The sequence below is a fragment of the Balaenoptera borealis genome, assembly GCF_965194805.1.
Source record: "Balaenoptera borealis genome assembly, chromosome: 9".
Classification (NCBI taxonomy): domain Eukaryota; kingdom Metazoa; phylum Chordata; class Mammalia; order Artiodactyla; family Balaenopteridae; genus Balaenoptera; species Balaenoptera borealis.
Window position 1 is genome coordinate 19,099,532 of NC_138873.1, and position 22,368 is coordinate 19,121,899.

The following is a 22,368-nucleotide window of genomic DNA, read 5'->3' on the forward strand; positions in this document are numbered from 1 at the left end:
GCAAATCTAAAACATTGTCATTCCATCCATAAAGAATTTCGTATATATTTCTACAATATAGGTACACATTTTTATAATAAAAGGAAAAAATATTGTCACACTTAAAATACATTAATAGTGATTCCTTAATATTTGATATTAAATATTTGATATTAAATAGATGATATTTGAATTTCCCTGATTGTCTCATGTATATTTATTTTACTCTTGATTTTCACATCATCCCAATAAGAGCTGCACATTGTATTTTGTTGATGAGTCTTACAAATCTTTTTTAATCTGTAGATGTTCCCTCCTCCTTTTTGCTTGCTATTTATTTGTTGAAGAAACATCCAGATTATAGATTTTACAGATTGAGTCCCTGTAGTGTCATTTAACATGTTTCTCTGTTACTTATGTTTCCTATGATTTGATAGTTAGATCTGAAGTCTTGATCAGCTTCATGATTAATTGTATGGGGAGAATAGTTTGTTGGAGACAGAGTTTTCTTTCTGTTATACCACACAAAGAAGCACATAAATTGTGTTTTCTATTAGTCATATTAAGATTGATCAGTGGGTTCAGATGTTGTCAGCCTGATGTACACATTATAAAACTCCCCATCAATCTTTCATCTAATGGTTTTAGCAGTAATTGATGACATTATATAGATCAATTATTGTATTACAAAACTAATAAATGATGTTATTATCATTCTATCATCCCTTCTGTATTTGTCGACTAGATTTCTTTTTAAAAGAAGAACTTATTCTTATCAGCTATTTAATTCCTCTCAGATAAAGTTCAAACAGAAAACACAAGCCAAATGGATGAGTCTTTTCTTTGTCAATGCTCAGAATGATGATTCAGTTTTCTAACATCTAGCAACAGTGATCAGTGTATCACCTGTGGGTCTGTTTCTATTGTCTGTTTCCCTTGTTTTTGTTTTTGTTTTGTTGTTATATGGTTCTAACTCTTCCATGCCTAAACACATTTTATATCAGATAAGACATTATAAATATATAAAATAAGATTCTGTAGAGGTTCTAGAGGTTCTAGGTTATCTCTACCAGAGTTACTTCACCACTTTTTCTGCTAAGTAGAATGGGAAAGATCAACTCAATTCAGTCAGAAACTGAGCTGAGCAAAGTTGTTTTGCAGTTTGTATAGGAGTCAGTCTACTGTAGGGTATATCGTTTCAAGACTTTTAACAGAGCATCTGGCTGTGCACTAGTACAGCTCACTTGGTGGGTCTTTATCTCCTCAGCATTGAGAGACTGTGGGATATTCTGGCTGGCTTTTTGAAGATTTTTAGTTTAGATTTTTGGTCCCCCACCCCACACAACTTCAGAATTAGGCACGTGTCTTAACAGGGACCCTGTATCAGGTGTCTGAGAACTTTGAGTCTCCAATCTTGTCAGTGCAGCTTCAGGTGATTGCTAAAAGTGTTTTCTAGTCTGTCTCCTCAGCATTGAAAGGCTCCATGAAAATAGACTCTCCATGTCAGAGGTGTTTGGCTTATCTTTTAACCTTTCTGATCCAGCCAACTGCAAACATCAGCAGATGTTTTGAGGGAGAAGCTGGACATGTATTGAAGCCTCTCATGCCTTTTATTTTATCACTTCAGCCTCCAGTGACTACAAGATCTCTTCTGTCTTCTCTCCTCCCTCCACTGACACTCTGCTTGGGCCAAGTCTGGATACTCGTCCTTTTGCCAGAGCCTGGAATTGGCAGATGCCTCCAGGGAAAAGCATCTGCAGATCATCTGCTCACTTCTCAGTTCTCCTGTTTCTGATATTTTAGTTCTCACTAATCCCTGTCACTTCAACAGCTCCCTGATGCTGAAAAAAAAGATAGCTTTTGTCTTTCATACCTGTTTTCTAAACCTATTCTTATTCTTCACGACATTTTGCACATATTTCCTTCAGGAATTCTAAAATGTTTATCAAGTTCTTGACCACACTGCAATGTATATTACACTTTGCATCTCTCCTGTGATCTTTTTCACTTCTTATTATATAAGTTAATTCTTATCTTCAACAGTAGGCAAGTCATAGTTTCTGGAGGGCAGGATCCATGGCTGATTTACCATTGCGTGCTAGTTTATCCCCCTTTTACCTACCCCAATTCTTGGAAATAAAAGGAAACCATGTAATTTCTCATGCAAACTGATTACTTTTAAGAGTGAAGGAAGTGCTCTTAAAAATTATGTCATGACAAAAGGCATAAACTGGGACTTTCCTGGGCATACAAAGAGACATATGGTCATCTATTTACAGTAAATGTTGAACAAGTGATTGAATAAACAAAACAGAATGAAGAAATATTCCTAATATGAAAATAATACAGAAATAGTACTGAGCTTCTTTATCACTTTGGTAATTGCAGGAATATCAAAAGCACTTATTATTTTTGTTACTAATTCCTAAATTAATTCTCATACTCAATATTGACTGTCATAAAATCTCCAGCAAAATTTACATTAAAAAAATAAAATAGTAAAAATAATGTGTATATGTATTTGTGTGTGCAAAAACTAGACTATACATAAATATGTTAATGGTGGGTTTTCTCTGTGTATTGGTAGAATTGTAGATAATTTTTATTAACTGTTTTGTGTTTTCCTATATTTTCCAAATTCCCCACAATTAATATTTATCATTTTTTAAAATATGAAAAATAAGCAGTAACTGTTATTACAAAAAGAAATTTATAATATATAATTCAGAAGTAAAATTCCCTCTCCTTTTAGCTTTACCCCAATAAACTAAGGTATTATATGAGAGTTGTGAATATATTATTTTTTGCTGAAAAAATATTAAAGTAAAAATTCTAAATATATATTAAAATATATGAGGAGCTACTAAGGAGAAATATCAAATATAAATTACAGAATTTGGGAAGTTGTACTAATATTTTGTATGTACTGAAGTCTTAATTCAAAATTTTGTAGTAAATTTAGTCTTTATACTATAAATAAGCATTTTACTGTATGTATATTTTCAATGTTTATTCTCACATACAGGCATCTTTATTCATGAGAAAGTAAAAGCTCAAAATTAGAAAAAAAAAATACAACTTGTTACATAAAAGGAAAAAAAAATACCCTGCTATGTTTCCAGATAAAGTTTAGGTGCCAAACTGCCAAAGTAAGTCTTTTTATTATTTTGCTCTGATTTATCACAGAGGGGGAGAGAAAGAGATGATGAAAACAACTTGCCAAAAACTAAAGTCTTCACCTCAGGATGTTTTGAAAAAAGAAATTATTACTTTGGTAAGAAGCTTAAAATTCATGATAACAAAAAAAGACTTAGATCACTTGAGAACTTTGTGAGGCTTTTAATATTCTTGGCTAAAGCACTAATATTAGATATATGTTTTCACTAAAATTTATTTTATGCCATCACTTCTGTTTAAGCAGAGGCATTAATATCCCCATGTCACCACCCAGCAAACCTGAAAAGAAACTGATAGGCAATTATCATAGAATTTCTTTCACAGTATTAGAAGTACAGTCACCATAGCCCTAAAAGAAATCTTGGTCATATCATAACCTATTGAGAAAGAGGAAGGGGAGATATTAAAACTGGGATAAGAGGACTTCTGTGTCCAGCTAAGATGTAATTCTTTGGGGTAAACCAGCTCTCCCACTGAGAACAACTAGAAAAAAACAGACAAAATATTTTTAAAAACCATTTAAAGATATTGGGATTCTGTCATGGCAGCCAGAATCCAAGGGACCAATAAGTCAGAAAGAAGAGAACTTCAGAGAGGTAAGTAGATAATCTTCAAACTATTTTTCTCATTGGGACATTTGATGATTCTTGATACAGAAGAGCAGATTGAGAGTCCAGGCAGAGGGTCTTAAGTAAGAGGTAAAGAAGCAAGAAAAACAAATATTTACAGGGCTACAGACACAAACATTTGAGTTCAAGTCTTCCAAGGTAGCCAGGACTTGAGGAGCCAAGACCCTGAAGAGAAGGAGGTCAAGAAAAGTGAGACCAACACTTGGTGGGTTTCCTTTAGAAATTTTTGCAAATTTTAGGCTGCACAAAGCACAGGATACAAAGCTAAGCAGAAAGCTGCTGAAAATCAGTGCAGTTTTAGGTAGTCTCATAGCACTGAGGAATCAAAATAGGAGTTAAAAGACATTTAAAGAATGAAGAAATGAAGTAAACGGTGAGGACTCAGGTTCTTAAAATCCCTGATCTCAAGATCATTATCATCAGGAAAATGCAAATTAAAACTATAATTAAATACTACTACACACCCATTAGAATGGCTATCATGTAAAAGACCATCAACACAAAATGGATCTCATACATTCTTGGTAGGAGTGTAAAATGACAAAATCACTGTGGAAATCTCTTTGGCAGTTTCTAATAAGTTAAACATACACCTGCCTTATCATCCAGTAATTCCACTGCTAGGCATATACCCACAAGAAATGAAAATTTATGTCCATAAAGACGTACGTGTATGTTGATTGTAGCTTTATTTGTAATATCGAGAGCTGGAAATTGCCCAAATGTCCATCAACGAAATAGATTAAACAAATTTTAGTATATTCATACAAGGTAACACTACTCAGCAATTCAAGAGAATAAACTATTGGTACATGCGGGAGCATGGATGAGTCTCACGGTGTGTGAAAGGATGGCTCATAATGTATATACAGTGAAACTATTTTAAAATGGGGAGATCAGGAGAGCATATGCAAACAATTTGTTTTAACTCTTCCCAGTGATTAATTGGTAGCGGTAGTATTAATTGTTAGACATTTCTATGGCTACTGTGGAATAACATAAATATATACTTATATTCTGATTCTATCACCTGTTTCCTTGGGAACTAGGATTCTTATTGTGGCATAAATGTAATATATATGTAGTACATGATAATACATGAGCTGTCCATGAATTTCTGGATCAGAAAAGCTGAGAACAGATAGAGTAGGGAGTCTATGGAACACTTACTTTAAGCTACTTCTTAAGACCTACCAACTATACTATTCGCTGGTAGAGTATGGTAAATAGAATGTGAGTATTGTCATCTCCACTGTTAGAGATAAAGCAACTGAAGTCTGTAGAAAGGTAAATGTGAGAAACAGTGTGTGATCGTATGGACCACACAGAGTGCACATTCCTAAGGAAGCGTCTTCCCAGGGACCGATGAGGATCTGGTTCTCAGACTTGCAGTCATTTTTCCCATCACTCACCACCCAGGTAAATATCATAGCACAACTTATTTTGTCTGCCCAATAAGGATAATATATCATCCAGCGTGAGACTTATATTAAACAAGCTCATATAGTGAGGTTGTTATATAACAGAATTTCAATTTCATTTGCAGTAGGAAATAATGTACAGTATTTAGAATACCAAAATGTATATAAATAGGGGAAGCCAATAATGAATAGTTACTTGCTCACAGGGAATCAGAAGAAGGGGTGGAGGGTGGAAAATGTCAGTACTTAAACATTTGATGGCATTAAGCCAATATAGCTTACTTCATCCTTTTAGTCTTAGGGATCACCTTGTCATTTGTACCTAAATTTTCAGAGCCCATGACTCACCATCCCCTTCACTCATCTCAGCGTCAGAGAGGTCTACGGCCATTTCCAATGTTTGTTTGTTTGCTTTTCTCTGCTTTTGTGTCTGATCAGTCTCCTTCTCTTATAAATCAACCACATTTTAGATGTGATAGTCCATTTGATCTGGTAATAGTTCATATATTATAGGCTTTGGAGCTAAACTACCCTGAGGTGACTGCACATCTCTATTTACTCTGAATTTTGTGAGCAATCTTACTTTTACTTTTCTTTTTATCTTTTAAGTGTTTCTTTCTGTTCACTATCTTCTTCCCCAGTTGTCAGAGCCCTAGGTCAGGCCACTCTAGTCTCCCACCTGGACCCTGCTACAGCCTCCTCCCAGAGCGCCCCACCTCCCTTCTTGCTCTCCTGTGTCCTCCACACTGAGGGTGGAGTATTAGCTCTAAAACACGTTTCTCACTAATCACAGTGCGCCCCTGCTTTGTGACTGTGGTGACTCCCATTGTTCAGAGGATGAGATCCACACTCTTGAGGTCTGTAAGGAGGCCCTGCGTGATCTGGTCTTAGCCCGCCCTTCCTGTCTACTTATCACACTTTCCTTTATTCTCACTTCCAGGCATCTTGGAATTGCTTCCTGTCCTTCAGCCATCAGTGGGTTTTTTTGCTCAGAGCCTTTACACTGTGATTGTTTGACTGGTCTACCGCTTTAGCTCCCTTCCTTTCCTAGCTAACCCCTTTTCCCCTTCAGAAGTCAGTCTAAATAATACTTAGTCCTGGGAACATTTCCAGTCTCCACACACTGGGACTGGTTAGGTCCTCTTCATAACACTCCTGTAACACCTTGTACTTATCCTTACAAACATTCACTACACTTGTAATTACATGTTCAATGTTTGGTCTACTGGCTAGAATCCAATTTTCCACGAAGGCAGGGGCTGGATCTGTTTTGCTCCCCACTGTATTCCCTGCCCGTGTCTCAATGGCCAGCACATGTAGGTGCTTGAATCAATTAGCCATCAGTGCTTCTCTTCCCAATGTAAAAAGGGGTGCATCAGGCCTTGAGCTCATTCTAACCATGAGAGCAAAAGAGACTTTATACTAGGATCGGCCCTAGAATAACTTCTGACTTTAAACAGTTGGAGCTAAACAAAATCTTACTAAAATTGCTTGCAATTCTCTCTCTTACAATCAGACACTGACGGAATCAGTGGCTAAAGTCACAGAGCTGCCTGGTGACGGATCTACAGCCATCCTTCCTACTCCCTCACCCCTCCCCCAGCTGCCCCATTATCGTAACTTCTTTTATTCTACTTTGCTCATGTAAGTCTTCATTCCTTTTTCTTTGTTAACACTTTTCCTACTCCCCTATCCCACATCCACCTAAGCCAAATAACATAAGCAGTGCAAAGTTTAATCAAGTGAAAAATGACATTAATTCCCACAGTGTTTGAGAGCATTTACTAGAAACAAGCTAACAGTATGTATTTTTATAACTGAAAAATCAGGGAAAGGAAAGTATTTTCTATCTTTATTGATTTCTCCTAAGCAGTTGTTTTTCAATATCTTTAGCAGCATCACCAGGGACTTTGCCTAATTTCATTAGCAGCAGACTCGTCATTCATCTGGAAGATAATCTGCATAGAGGGTATTGTTAAGTTGCCTTCAGTTAGAAGAGATTTCCCTTACCCCTTCGAAATAAAATAAAATTATAGACACATTTTTGGGTTAACTGGATTAAATATTTGTGATTTTCCTCTTCTATTCTATTGACCAATGTTAACAATAAGTAATATTTTAATGTTGGCCTATAATTTATGATGTCTTTTAATTCATTCAGAAGACAATGTCCTAACGATCCATATTTCTTCAAAAACAAAACAAAACACCTTTTCCCCTCCTCTTTGTTCATCTTGAGGTGACTTAGAAGTATTTTACAGCCAGGATTCTCTATAAGGTAGCAAAGACAAGGCCCAGTTTTTAAATTTGTTTGACTCTACACCTCACACCTTCATAACAAACGCTGTGTCAGCGTGATGCATTTTCTCGTCCCTCCATTGGTATATCTGCTGGAGTTTGTAGCAGTCACTCACATTTTGCATAGATAGGTGATCACTTGGCTGGCTGGTTACCACCTGCAGGTTTTGAAGTTTCTTTTCATCAACGTTTCTAAATATAAAATGCTGGTGCTTAGAAGTTACTTATTCAGATGCCAAAGAAGAAAGAATGGGTGGTAGTTGGAATTACTCTGGTGGAGACACTTGCAGGGCTTCTGCTCACGTCATAGTCATACCCCTTCTCTGAGAACTGCCTCCCTGATCTTACCCATGGAGGACGGGAGTGATGGGCCCCTGCAAGATAATTTTATACTCTGTGACTTCACATCATCTTTGTCCGTCATCTCCTTGACCTGGGATAGACACCTGAGTCAGGCTGAGGTAATCAGTGTCTGTCTGTGTTATGTAGAACCACGTGGGTTGAGGGAATTGAAGCTGTCTCTTTGGTAACTGGACCGATAGCATGTAAACTCAGGAGCACTGGGATGGCTGTCCTCGGACTGACCATGAGGGCCCAAGAAATGGAGAAAGCAGATGTATGAGGAGAAGAAGGAGGCGTGCAGGGAGCCAGAAGATGACATAGATGCCTGGAACCATTTTCCTCAGAAGCCCGGTCCCCCTTGTGGCCCAGAAACGTTCCAAATCTTGTTACTATAAGATATCTGAAATTATTCCTTATATTTTTTCTATTAAATATCCCACTGCCTTTTGCTTAGGCTAGCTTCACCTGGCTTTTATAACTTGCAGTGGAAGAGTTCTAATTAATGAGCCTATAGGCACCGTTCTCATGATATGAAGCTTCCAAATCCACTGGTACTTTTTTCTGTTTCTTCATTGTGCAGGCTGCTAATATTTTTGCTCTTGAACCTGCTTTATGAACGTGTTGCTCACATGGCCTGCTTCCCTTTTGAGTAGGTAGCACTTTACACTGGACTCTAAGGCTAACAGATGGCATGCAAACGATCTCATCTTTCTTTAGCTGTGGCCAAGCACGGACAGGCTGCCAAGTCATGTCAGACAGGGTGTGCTTCTTCTCATACCTCTCACACAGTAACGTCGCGCGCCGGGGCTTTCCGCAGACACACAGCTCCACCATTCTACACAGCGTGGATATCACAAGTTGAGAGTAATGATGCGTATACCCAGTTTTTACAACTGTCATTACATGAAGGTGTAATGCAGAGTTTTATGCTAGTATATGAACGTTCATACCTCCTCCCCTATTTTCATAATTTTAATGTCACTAGCTAACAGCTAGTGAAATTTTACTATATGCTAGGCACTGCGCTATACTCTATAAATTTTCCCATTTACTTACACAAAGGGAAAATAAATATGCTTAGGTTAGCTTAGGTTGGCTTCTAGAACTTGAAGCCAGAGAGTTTTAATTAACGAATGTATAAGCTTTGTTCTTATGATCTGAGAACATCCATGGTCATGTTTAGCCTGCAGGCCTCCAGTGTCTCCTCTGATAGTTTCTTTCATCTAACAGGTGATTGTTACATACAGTAGGACCAGGATAAAAAGAGTATCTGTTACGTAGAGTGGGATCTTGCAAAAATAACAAACCCAGGCTCAATAAACTTCTGACTCTAAATTTACCCACTCACCTGAATCACCACATTATACCATTTTCTATTATTTCACTCACTGGATTTTATTGTAATGATGTGTTATACCAATAAACTATGACCTTTTTAAGGGCAGACTCCATGTCTTATTCATTTTATTGAATACATGAATGAATGAATACATTATTGAGGTAACAAACATAAAGGTGATGAAAATTATATTTTAGTTAAAGTGATAAAAACAAATGATTTTATCCAGAAAACAATGATTTTAGTCCCATTTCTTCCTCTTATAAAAATGGCCTTGAACTTTCCAAGCCTTAGTTTCTTTATTTACACAATGGTGTTATGTGTACCTACTTTGGGTCATTATGGATATTCATCTGGAATATTTTTGAATTCAGTTCAGAAGCTACACATTATAAATATAGGAGAATAAAACACTAAGTGTGAGAACCTGAATATGTATGTCATGCAAGTTCATTTGAATTTGAAAGAAATATAAAAGGTGGCCTATATTCAAAAGGAATATATTCTCTTTGAAGCTGTAGCAAAATCTGTGCCCCATGGTCTCAGTGTATAACTTGAAAACATAAAATATGAGTATTAAAAGTAGCTATCTCTGTGTTATTTGTAGAATGAGTATATTATTCACAAGAGGGAAAAAACAAGGAAATAATGGTGACTGTAAATTTGTGTCCCCACCTCCCTATCCTCATGTCATTCATCTCTCCTCCTGTACTTAAGTCCATGTCTTCTGAAGGTGGTCTCTCACCACGGCAACTCCTCAACACACAACTTATTTACTTATCTGTTTTCATTCTAAATTATGGCTAATGTGCTTTTAGGTCATAGTGTTACATATTTCAGAGAGTAAAGGCATTTCATCTTGTTTTTTCAGGGGGCATAAGGTTTTACCCCAAACAAAATACCCTCACACTGGCAGGCTCAGGCATTATGACTGGCTGTCAGGAAGAGAGTCAAGGATTTGGATTTCTAGCCCCTTCCAATCACAGCTGAATGAAGGTAACTGTTTCATTCTCAACTGAGTCTGGCTCTGAACACACAACACCCTTCTTCTACAAACAACCTGTACTTAGGAGCTGTGACTCCTCCAACTCCACCCATATTGCCAGGACAGCATACCTTACTTTCCAGCTTTCCCTCATTTGTCCCATTTCAAATCTTACAATCAATGCTTGTAAGCCCAGAGATTTGATAAAATCAGTAGTAAGAGTTGTATTTTAGGATTTTACTTAAAATTCATCTAAGTTTCCAGCTTAATTTTTCCATCTTTTTTTTTTTTTAATGACAAGCAACACACATGTAGTGAAGTGAGAACCAGCATCAACCACAACCAACATATTCTTCAAAATTGGTGCTTCATTATGACACTTGTCAATTGATGTCCAATGGCTCTATTGCAATGGCACAGCTCTGGGTCAGACTGCCCAGCATAACCTGTATGACCTCTAGTTTATATTTTCAATTTCTCTTTCTCTGTCAGCTTCTTTCTCAGATACTACAAACAAGCTTAAATTTCTCCTCTATTATACCACTTCTCCCTCTTCCCTTGGCTTCCTTAGATACTGTCGAAAATTCTTAATTCTTTTAATGACAAACTCCTCAACTTACAGCTATAAAAATTCTACTCACATCACACCATTGAAACGAGTCAAGGATAACCATAGAGTCTCCATCCTTGGGGATCCCAAGGATCCCAAGTTCTATCTTCTTGGAACAGTCTGTTATAGACTGAATGGTTGTGTCCCCTCAAATTCATATGTTGACATCTTAACTCCCCAACGTGATGGTATTAGGAGGTGGGGCCTTTGGGAGGTATTTAGGGTTAGATGAAGTCATGAGAACGGGATCCTCATTATTACTCTTATAAGAAGAGACACCAGACAGCTCACTCTCCTTCCTCTCCCCTTCTCCTCTCTTTCTGCCTGCACACTTGCACAGAAAATTGGTTATGTGAGCACACAGCCAGAAGGCAGCTGTCTGCAACCCAATGGGAGAGGTCTTACCAGGACTCAACCACGCTGGCACCCTGATCTTGGACTTCCAGCCTCCAGAACTGTGAGAAGATAAATGTCTGTCTTTTAAGCCCCCAGTCTGTGGGATTTTACTATGGCAACAGAGCTGACTGAACGAGTCTCCTTGGTTTCCTTGATACTGTGATCCCTCTGTTTCTCCCCTTTTTTATTCTGTGTTGTTTATTGCTTTCAGGTTTTCCTTATTTATCTTATCTCTTAAATGTAAATGTTCCCTAATGTTCTTCCTCCTACTTTCTTCTTTTCTCATGTCTTAATCACTCTTTTGGCCACTGTAAACATTCTGACAATTAAGCCTCAAATCTAGAGCTCTGGCTCAGACCTTTCTCTTAAGCTTCTGACTTAAAATTTTCAATACTTTATGGATGCCTCTATTTGAATGCCTTTACTGGATTTTCAGTTGATAAGTCTGAAACCCAACTTATCAACATTTCCCCAGTCCTATTCATTCTGACAGGAGAATACAGGAGTATTCCCTATCAGTTTTTATGGTAGTTGTATTTTTCCAGTTACTCAGGCTCAAATCAAGAGAGTTGTATTCTATTGTTCATTTCTTTCTTCCCCCCCCCCGCCCAGAATCAGTATTCCAGTTCTAATGAATCAAGCTCAGAAAACGTTTTCCTATGCATGCCTGGGATTTGACTTTTATTTCGCTGCTCAAGTTTAAGCCTTTTATTTTCAACCTGTCACTTGGATTTTTGTAGCACTCTGTTAACTAGTCTTTCTATAGTCAATCTCTTCCCATAAAGCTTACACATGAACATAAAACTTCACAAAAGTCATTAATACATCTTGCGGTTTATATAAAAAGTATCCAAATTTCTTCTTAGAACATTGATCATTATCTATAATCTGTCCTCTTTCTGCATTTAAAATTTACCCACCACTACACCTCTCCATGTACTTCACTCATAAGAGATTCCATGTTTTAGCCCAAAAGTGCATTAACAATTCTAAATCTTCATTTATGTTATTTTCTACATGTGAAATGGTCTCACCATAGCACAGTTTCTCCTGTTGAAAAACATAAGGTTAAGATTAAATGCCACTTTTATAATTTTATTAATAAGTCTTTCCCCATCCTTCCACAGATACCACTCCATTTAGATGGACTGAATGAATCTCTTTCTTCCCTGGACACATAAAATGCTATATTGCTCCTCTATTATGGCAGTTAACCCAGTATATTTAGTTCTATTTTTGAGTGTCTCCCTTACTATTTTGCAAGATTGGTGCATTCTGTAACTACCTCTTATATCTTTTTTATCCTAAATATTATCTAGCACCATATCAAGTACGTACATGCTTTTATGAAGCATATGTTACTGTTGAAACAATCATTGATTAAAGAAGTGAATGAATAAACAGTAGATCCACCATAAGTATTACTCTCAGGTGTGAAATTCTACGACAAGTACTTCAATAAAATCTTCTGATATTTACTATAAAATCAAGTGAAGAATTATAATAACTTTTAAAGCCTTTTATTGTATGATTAAAGGTAAAATAATTTCAAAATGACAGATTTTCTCATTTACAAGCTAGAAGAGTGAATGAATTCTTTGTATGAAAGAGAACATGTTATCTCTATTTGATTGTGATGTCTGTTGGCTCACTGTCATGTTTCCTTTCCTAATCAAAGGAGGAAAGACAAATGAAGAGGCTTACCCAGGGCATAAGCACTAGTGTTGTAGGCTTATTTACCTTTTCTGTACACACACACACACACACACACACACAAAGTTTCTAGCAGACCCAGAGGAAAATGTCGTCAAAGCATCATTTCATTTAGTATTTCACTTAGCTTTTGCCTTCATTAAAAACATATATACAGAAGCAAGAAGACCTACAATCCTGCAGCCTGTGGAACAAAAACCACATTCACAGAAAAATAGACAAGATGAAAAGGCAGAGTGCTATGTACCAAATGGAGGAAGAAGATAAAACCCCAGAAAAACAAATAAATGAAGTAGAGATAGACAACCTTCCAGAAAAAGCATTCAGAATAATGATAGTGAAGATGATCCAGGACCTTGGAAAAAGAATGGAGGCAAACATTGAGAAGATGCAAGAAATGTTTAACAAAGATCTAGAAGAATTAGAGAACAAACACCTAGAAGAATTAAATAACAAACAAACAGAGATGAACAATACAATAATTGAAATGAAAAATACACTAGAAGGAATCAATAGCAGAATAACTGAGGCAGAAGAATGGATAGGTGACCTGGAAGACAGAATGGTGGAATTCACTGCCGCAGAACAGAATAAAGAAAAAAGAATGAAATGAAGACAGCCTAAGAGACCTCTGGGACAACATTAAACACAACATTCGTATTATAGGGGTCCCAGAAGGAAAAGAGAGAGAGAAAGAACCGGAGAAAATATTTGAAGAGATTATAGTCGAAAACTTCCTTAACATGGGAAAGGAAATAGCCACCCAAGTCCAGGAAGCGCAGAGAGTCCCAGGCAGGATAAACCCAAGGAGAAACACACTAAGACACATATTAATCAAACAAAAATTAAATACAAAGAAAAATTACTGAAGGCAACAAGGGAAAAACAACAAATAACATACAAGGGAACTCCCATAAGGTTAACAGCTGATTTCTCAGCAGAAACTCTACAAGGCAGAAGGGAGTGGCATGATATATTTAAAGTGATGAAAGGGAAGAACATACAACCAAGATTACTCTACCTGACAAGGATCTCATTCAGATTCGATGGAGAAATCAAAAGCTTTATAGACAAGCAATGGTAGGAGAATTCAGCACCACCAAATCAACTCTACAGCAAATGATAAAGGAACTTCTCTAAGTGGGAAACACAAGAGAAGAAAAGGACCTACAAAAACAAACCCATAACAATTAAGAAAATGGTAACAGGAACATACATATCGATAATTACATTAAACGTGAATGGATTAATGCTCTAACCAAAACACACAGGCTCACTGAATGGATACAAAAACAAGACCCATATATATGCAGTCTACAAGACACCCACTTCAGACCTAGGGACACATACAGACTGAAAGTGAGGGGATGGAAAAAGATATTCCATGCAAATGGAAATCAAAAGAAAGCTGGAGTAGCAATACTCATATCAGATAAAATAGACTTTAAAATAAAGAATGTTACAAGAGACAAGGAAGGACAATACATAATGATCAAGGGATCAATCCAAGAAGAAGATATAACAATTATAAATATATATGCACCCAACATAGGAGCACCTCAATAAATAAGGCAACTGCTAACAGCTATAAAAGGGGAAATAGACAGTAACATAATAATAGTGGGGGAATTTAACACATCACTTACACCAATGGACAGATCATCCAAACAGAAAATTAATAAGGAAACACAACCTTTAAATGACACAATAGACCAGATAGATTTATAGGACATTCCATCCAAAAACAGCAGATTACACTTTCTTCTCAAGTGCACACGGAACATTCTCCAAGATAGATTACATCTTGGGTCACATATCAAGCCTCAGTAAATTTAAGAAAATTGAAATCATATCAAACACCTTTTCTGAACACAATGCCATGAGATTAGATATCAATTACAGGGAAATAACGTAAAAAACACAAACACATGGAGGCTAAACAATACATTACTAAATAACCAAGAGATCACTGAAGGAATCAAAGAGGAAATAAAAAAATACCTAGAGACAAATGACAATAAAAACACGACAATCCAAAACCTATGGGATGCAGCAAAAGCAGTTCTAAGTGGGAAGATTATAGCAATACAGGCCTACCTCAAGAAACAAGAAAAATCTCAAACAATCTACCTTACACCTAAACGAACTAGAGAACGAAGAACAGACAAAACCTAAAGTTAGTAGAAGGAAAGAAATAATAAAGATCAGAGCAGAAATAAATGAAATAGAAACAAAGAAAACAATAGCAAAGTTCAATAAAACTAAAAGCTGGTTCCTTGAGAAGATAAATAAAATTGACAAGCCATTAGCCAGACTCACCAAGAAAAAGAGGGAGAGGACTCAAATCAATAAAATTAGAAATGAAAAAGGAGAAGTTACAACAGACACCACAGAAATAAAAAGCATCCTAAAAGACTACTACAAGCAACTCTGTGCCAATAAAATGGACAACCTGGAAGAAAAGGACAATTCTTAGAAAGGTATAACCTTCCAAGACAAACCAGGAAGAAATAGAAAATATGAACAGACCAATCACAAGTAAAGAAATTGAAACTATGATTAAAAATTTTCCAAGAAACAAAAGCCCAGGACCAGATGGCTTCACAGGTGAATTCTATCGCACATTTAGAGAAGGGCTAACACCCATCCTTCTCAAACTCTTCCAAAAAATTGCAGAGGAAATAACACTCCCACACTCATTCTATGAGGCCACCATCACCCTGATACCAAAACCAGACAAAGATATTACAAAAAAAGAAAATTACGGACCAATATCACTGATGAATATAGATGCAAAAATCCTCAACAAAATACTAGCAAACAGAATCCAACAACACATTAAAAGGATCATACACCATGATCAAGTGGGATTTATCCCAGGGATGAAAGGATTCTTCAATATATGCAAATCAATAACTGCAATACACCATATTAACAAATTGAAGAATAAAAACCATATGATCATCTCAATAGATGCAGAAAAAGCTTTTGTCGAAATTCAACACCGATTTATGATAAAAAGTCTCCAGAAAGTGGGCATAGAGGGAACCTACCTCAACATAATAAAGGCCATATATGACAAACCGACAGCAATCATCATTCTCAATGGTGAAAAACTGAAAGCATTTCCTCTAAGATCAGGAACAAGACAAAGATGTCCACTCTCACCACTATTATTCAGCATAGTTTTGGAAGTCCTAGTGATGGCAATCAGAGAAGAAAAAGAAATAAAAGGAATACAAATTGGAAAAGAAGAAGTAAAACTGTCACTGTTTGCAGATGACATGATGCTATACATAGAGAATCCTAAAGACGTCACCAGAAAACTACTAGAGCTAATCAATGAATTTGGTAAAGTTGCAGGATACAAAATTAATGCACAGAAATCTCTTGCATTCCTATACACTAATGATGAAAAATCTGAAAGAGAAATTAAGGAAACACTCCCATTTACCGTTGAAACAAAAAGAATAAAATACCTAGGAATAGGGGCTTCCCTGGTGGTGCAGTGGTTGAGAGTCTGCCTGCTAATGCAGGGGACACGGGTTCCTGCCCTGGTCTGGGAAGATCCCACATGCTGCGGAGCAACTGGGCCTGTGAGCCACAACTACTGAGCCTGCACGTCTGGAGCCTGTGCTCCGCAACAAGAGAGGCCGCAATAGTGAGAGGCCCGCGCACCGCGATGAAGAGTGGCCCCTGCTTGTCGCAGCTAGGGAAAGCCCTCGCACAGAAACGAAGACCCAACACAGCCAAAAAAAAAAAAAAAAAAAGATGTTAAAAGAAAAAAAAACATATATACAAATGCTTCAGAAACAGTCGCAAGAACATACTCATACACTATTTACTTAGAAACCTATATTTTAAAATTACTTCCTTGCATCAATTTAATGCCTTTTTTTGGTGATTGTAATTGTTTTTAGTTTTGCCTGCAATTATGCACCCAAAAAGTCATAGGCGTGTACTGTCACATTTCAGCTCTATGCGCCCTCACATTGATTGGCACTCGTTGAGTTATTTATCAAAAAAATGACTAGAAGTGTTAGTTTGACTTTTAGCCATTGATATAACTTTTTTTTTTTAAAGAAAGCATGTCATTTACATAATATCTTAATTTTTTAGTTGCATAATGTTAACTCATTTTGCTTTAAAGGTAAGTGATAAGTAACTTGGATCAAAATAACTTGCTTACTTATGAATGTCTATGGATTTCTATGTTTCTTCTACTGCCAAGAAAGAGAATTTTTCCCACTATCTTTTTCTTTTTTTTAATAAATTTATTTATTTATTTATTTATTTTTGGCTGTGTTGGGTCTTCGTTTCTGCGTGAGGGCCTTTTCCAGTTGTGGCGAGCGGGGGCCACTCTTCATCGCGGTGCGCAGGCCTCTCATTATCGTGGCCTCTCTTGTTGCGGAGCACAGGCTCCAGATGCACAGGCTCAGTAATTGTGGCTCACGGGCCCAGTTGCTCCGGGGCATGTGGGATCTTCCCAGACCAGGGCTCGAACCCGTGTCCCCTGCATTGGCAGGCAGATTCTCAACCACTGTGCCACCAGGGAAGCCCTTCCCACTATCTTTATATTAATTTAGGTCTGAAGAGTTTCCCATGCAAATACATTAACAGCTAAAGATATTAGCAATGTCAAAGGTATTGTAATTTTGTAATTCAGTTGATCTTCCAGGGCAGGATTATGCCTAATAGGATTTCTAACTATAAGTAATTCAAGTAATCCAAACACCCAATTTATTGATTAAAATCCTCCTAAATTATATTTCAGAAAATATAAATGCAAGCGCCCAAACCTTTGGTTGTGTCAGATATCTGGCTGTGAACAAAATAACAAATTGAAGTAAACTTTGCAAAAGCAGACACACAACATCATCCTTCTCCTATATCTCAGAAACAGCCTGGTATGAGAATATAGTTGGACTTGCAACTCCTCAGAATAATATCAAAGAGATCAGTTGGAAGCTCTTCATTACAGCATCTGTTCTGTGTTTATAGCTACATATGCAGACTGCCGAACACCCACAGTGCACCATAAATGTAGAGATTACACATCCAGAATGGTAATAAACTCATTGGGTGATATGTTCCCCAGAGTTTTCAGCCCCTTGCTTCAGTTGGCAAAACTCTGCTGGATTTTTGTTGCTGTGGAAAATATTAGATTGTTTGTGGTTTTTGTAACTTTGGAGACAGATCAGGAAATCATAAAACAGCAATTAAACGGTAAAGACAGAGGTGCTGGGATTATTTTTATATTTCAAAAGTACAATCTCATAGAGAGTTACAAGAGAAGCAATGGCAGAGTAAAGGAGAAAAATGAGTAAATAAATGGTTGTTTTCCATAGAACTTTAGCCTCAAATACCCTCTGTGGATCAGCTCAGCTGTATGGTACACTTTGGAGAAGCTACCAATTGTACAAAGAAAGCTGCATGTTAGAATTACTAATTAGAAGTATTATTCCTTACTGTAATAATCTGATAGTGCTTGATAAACTACAGCTAATAGTTGAGCAATGCATTAACTGGTGAAAGCAGCGCTTCCTAGACAACCAATCCAGTTTAGACCAAGATGCTTTTTCTCTCAAAAGCGTGATTCTAAATGAAATTAATTTCTAAATTCATAATAATGAAGGGAATATTCTCAACTTCTAAGGAAATTTCCAGGTGTGAGAAGGTAGTCAGAATAAACACAGTGCCTGGCTACTATAGAAGTGGTAAGCTAACTTCATTTTATCCCAGCAGCCAAGCAATGTGTACTAATGATTAGTCACCTCTCTCTTGGACAGGTGCTCATATCTGTCTGTACATAGAATCCCGGAGACAGCTTTCAAAAACGCATAATCCTGAGTACCAAAAGATATCTTGATCACATAGATTCTCTCTTTCCATTAAATGGTTATAATAACAGCTTTCAGAAATGACTCATGACCAAAAATCATATGAAAGTTTCTGAAGAACCATAATAAAGGCAGTTAGAAAACATGGCTCTGGGTAATGATGGATGTTGGAATGGAACCCTCATAAAGCCATACGGGAAGTGATAAAGGAAATCTTAATCTCTACAAACATTCCAGTTTAAAGAGTGTTTTCTCCCTTCTTTTCATTTTGTTTCCTCTCATTCCTTCCCTCTTAATGGTAATTGTCATGATGCCATTGTACATCTGGACTCTGTGGCTATGGTCTAATTGTTTTCCTCATTTCATGGCACTGTTGTTTTGCTTTCATGCTCACTAGAACTGAGAGGATGTTGGCAGGAATGAAAAATCAGGGCAAGGGAAAAAAACTGGCTAAGCAACTTTTATAATCAGCATCTCATGAAGAACTTGAAATCGATACTGCAAGAAGTAGGTGTAAATTTTTGGCTTCATCCTTAACACTGAAAAAATTTAAGGATGTCTTTATTTGAAATAATAACCAAACTTGATGGACTTCAAAAATATATTTTCCCGTAGACTCCCTCATCTGATACTCAAGCCTTATATGATTTTTGTAAAAGATGCCCATGGTGCTGCTTGACCAGTAAAGATAAAAAACCCAGAAGTTTAAGGCATGTAGATTTTTTGACATATGTGAAAATGAGAAATGTCATGCCAGTTTAGACTTAGGCAAAGAATGGCTAACTAAGTGGAATTTACTTAAGAGTCACACAAATTCACAGTGGCTTGGTGTCCTCACCTACAAAATTGGGGAAAACAACACCCATTCCCCTCCCCTTACCTTGCTGACATGTTCAGGTGCACAGAATAGTTCTAAAACAATGTATATGTTATAATTATTACTATTAAAATTCTTCACTTTCAAAGGGTTGTTTCAAAAAGTGAAATTAATACTGCTAATGGGGAAAATCGTTTAATTTTTGGATAATTCAACTACCACTAGAACTTCAAGCATCCATGTTATTTTAAAAGTTGTAAATGTGACATGAAATCTGTTTTCATGGGTCTCAGAAAGAGATGACACATGCAAATTTTAGCATATGCTTCTTTGCAAAATAGAGTCAGGAAAAAGATAGGAATCTGTGTATTACATAAACTACTCAGAAGAATTACCAAAATAGAAATAATCTGGACTTTGATGTTCATGCCGACTCTCAAGTTTGGGGCTCTTCACCTTTATCTGGTTCCTTATTTCATTTGGTACTTTATGGCTAGGAAACCATTCTGGTTATAACCTTGTAGTAGAGATAGGTCAATTAATGTGTAGCATTATGGAAGTTTACAGTACACATTAAAGTTCAATAAATAAGAGGGGCACGGTCAGACAGTTGCTTAAGGGAACTTATTTCAGGACATACTTGGTGCTCAGCTGCACTCAAATTTTGAAATAGTCAAACTTCCCCAGGTGCCTAATTTCCTTCCTCTCCATCCCAGATGAGTAACGGTGTGGCTCCAAAGTAAGAAAAATAAACCAGAAACTATCTCAACCATGATCTAAACTAGAAATTAGAACTAGAGATTGCATCTCTGACCAGACCCCGGAGATGTACTGATGTTCCACAGAAGGATGACCCATGCAAAAGGAAAACGTTAGGGACACAACAGAATCTGCAGATTGCAGGTAAGAATAAATATATGCTCAGCTGGTTGTTGCTTCACGTTCCTTGCTCTTTCAAAGAAATGAAAACAACGAAGACCTTTAGTACTACATTCTTACTGCAACAGAATGTGAGATTTGAAAAAAAGAAAAGATTAAGAAAGGACAGGAAAAACAGTGGGGAAATGGAAGAACATGATTTAGTCAAATAGAAGAAAATAGAAGAGAGAGAGGGGTGGGGGGAGGCAAACCCGGGTCAGATAACTCACTTGGCATTCCCTGCCCCTGGTTTCTTTCTTCGGAAGATGTTGAGGAAAGTGTTGGAGCGGCAGGGCAACTTGCCATCGCCCACGTGCATGCGGACTACATCCGAGGTGGTGAAGGCACTGCGTACATTCCTCTCGGGCTTGGCAATGATGATGTACATCTTGGGAGTGAACATGCACCCCAGGGCCACCGTTACACTGAGGCTCACTGCAAAGCAGGTAGTAATGATCTTGTAGTTGCTCCCAAAGTAAATGGGCACAAAAGCCAGCCAAATGATGCAGGTGGTGTACATGGTGAAGGCGATATATTTGGCCTCATTGAAGTTGGCGGGCACATTGCGGGTCTTGAAGGCATAGTAGGTACAGCTCATGATGAGGAGTCCGTTGTAGCCCAAAGGGGCCACCACACCCAAGTTGCTGGTATTGCAGATAAGGTAGACTTCTTTGATGCTTGGGTAGGACAGAATGGGCATGGGGGGCTCCATGATGATCAGGGTTACCACCAAAGTTAGCTGCACACTAATTAGAATTGAGGCAATGATCACCTGGGCCCAGGCACTCATAAACCTGGGCTTGCGGGTGCAGATCTTCTTCTTGCTGCCAGCCAGGATGCGTGCAATGCGATTGGTTTTGGTCACTAAAGCAGAGTAGCACATGGCAGAGGAGAGGCCGACCAGGAGGCGCTGGAGGTAGCAGGATGTGGTAGTAGGTTTGGCAATGAGAGTGAAAGGGCACACATAACCGAGGAAGATTCCAGCTAGAATAATATAGCAGAGCTCCCGACTGGAGGATTTGACCACTGGTGTATCCCGGTACAGCACGAAGATAAGGGTAACAAACAAGGTAACAAGGATGCCCAGGCAGGAAAAGGCAATGGCTATGATGGATTCTATGTTGCTCCACTCCAGATAGCGGACGGGAATGGGTTCACAGCCTGTGATGAGAAAAATAGTTTTAAAATGAATCTAAGATTTTGCTGATCAATAATAGTGCTTACTAGTTACCAGAGGCACAGCTATATTCGCATCTTCCATGATTTATGCTATTTTAATTTTTTAAAAAATGCCTCTTTATCACACAAATAGACATACACCATTGTCTTCTCTGGACAATCATGTTCCCAAACCTAATCTCACTACAAGCCTAATGTGACATACTTAAGCCTATAAATATAATCTTTGCTTCCAGTGTTATAAACGGATGCTGCTCCGTGGATGGAACTTGGTTCTACACTTTCAGAAAATGAAAGAAAAAGAAGGAAACCAAACTGTGTTTCCATTGAAGGTTAAATGGTCACAGTGTAATAGAATAAGTTCGTAAGAAATAAACTAACAAAATTTTTATTTTTATGCAGCTATTGTCCAGAGGCAAGTCCAGCTCATAGACAAGCATTTTCTTTCTTTTCTATTCTTTCTTTTTTTTTTTTTTTGGCCAGCCAGCAAACTTTTTAAACATAAATTTCATTTGAATTCTTTAGAAGAGTCTGCATTCTCCTATTTACCACATATACTATTACTCACTCTAAGTCTCACCTCTTTAGTTATGAACGTGGCATCTGAGGGCCTTTGAGTTATCAACCTCTAATAGACATACTAAAGAAGAATGAAATCTCCCCTCACCCATCTCTTGAAAGGAGAGACAGCGCTGTGTTCCTAAATGCCTGGCTTATCTTTTCCT

General features: G+C 37.4%; 1 protein-coding gene across 4 annotated transcripts in view; it reads right to left on the reverse strand.

Moving 5' to 3' along the window:
• Positions 1-22,368, reverse strand: part of GRM1 (glutamate metabotropic receptor 1) — a 411,742-nt gene that overhangs the window by 22,052 nt on the left and 367,322 nt on the right. For all 4 annotated transcript variants that reach the window (XM_082405449.1, XM_082405450.1, XM_082405451.1 and 1 more), the window contains one exon: positions 20,695-21,625. In XM_082405449.1, the coding sequence (XP_082261575.1) occupies positions 20,695-21,625 (931 nt within the window). The remainder of the gene's footprint in view (positions 1-20,694; positions 21,626-22,368) is intronic.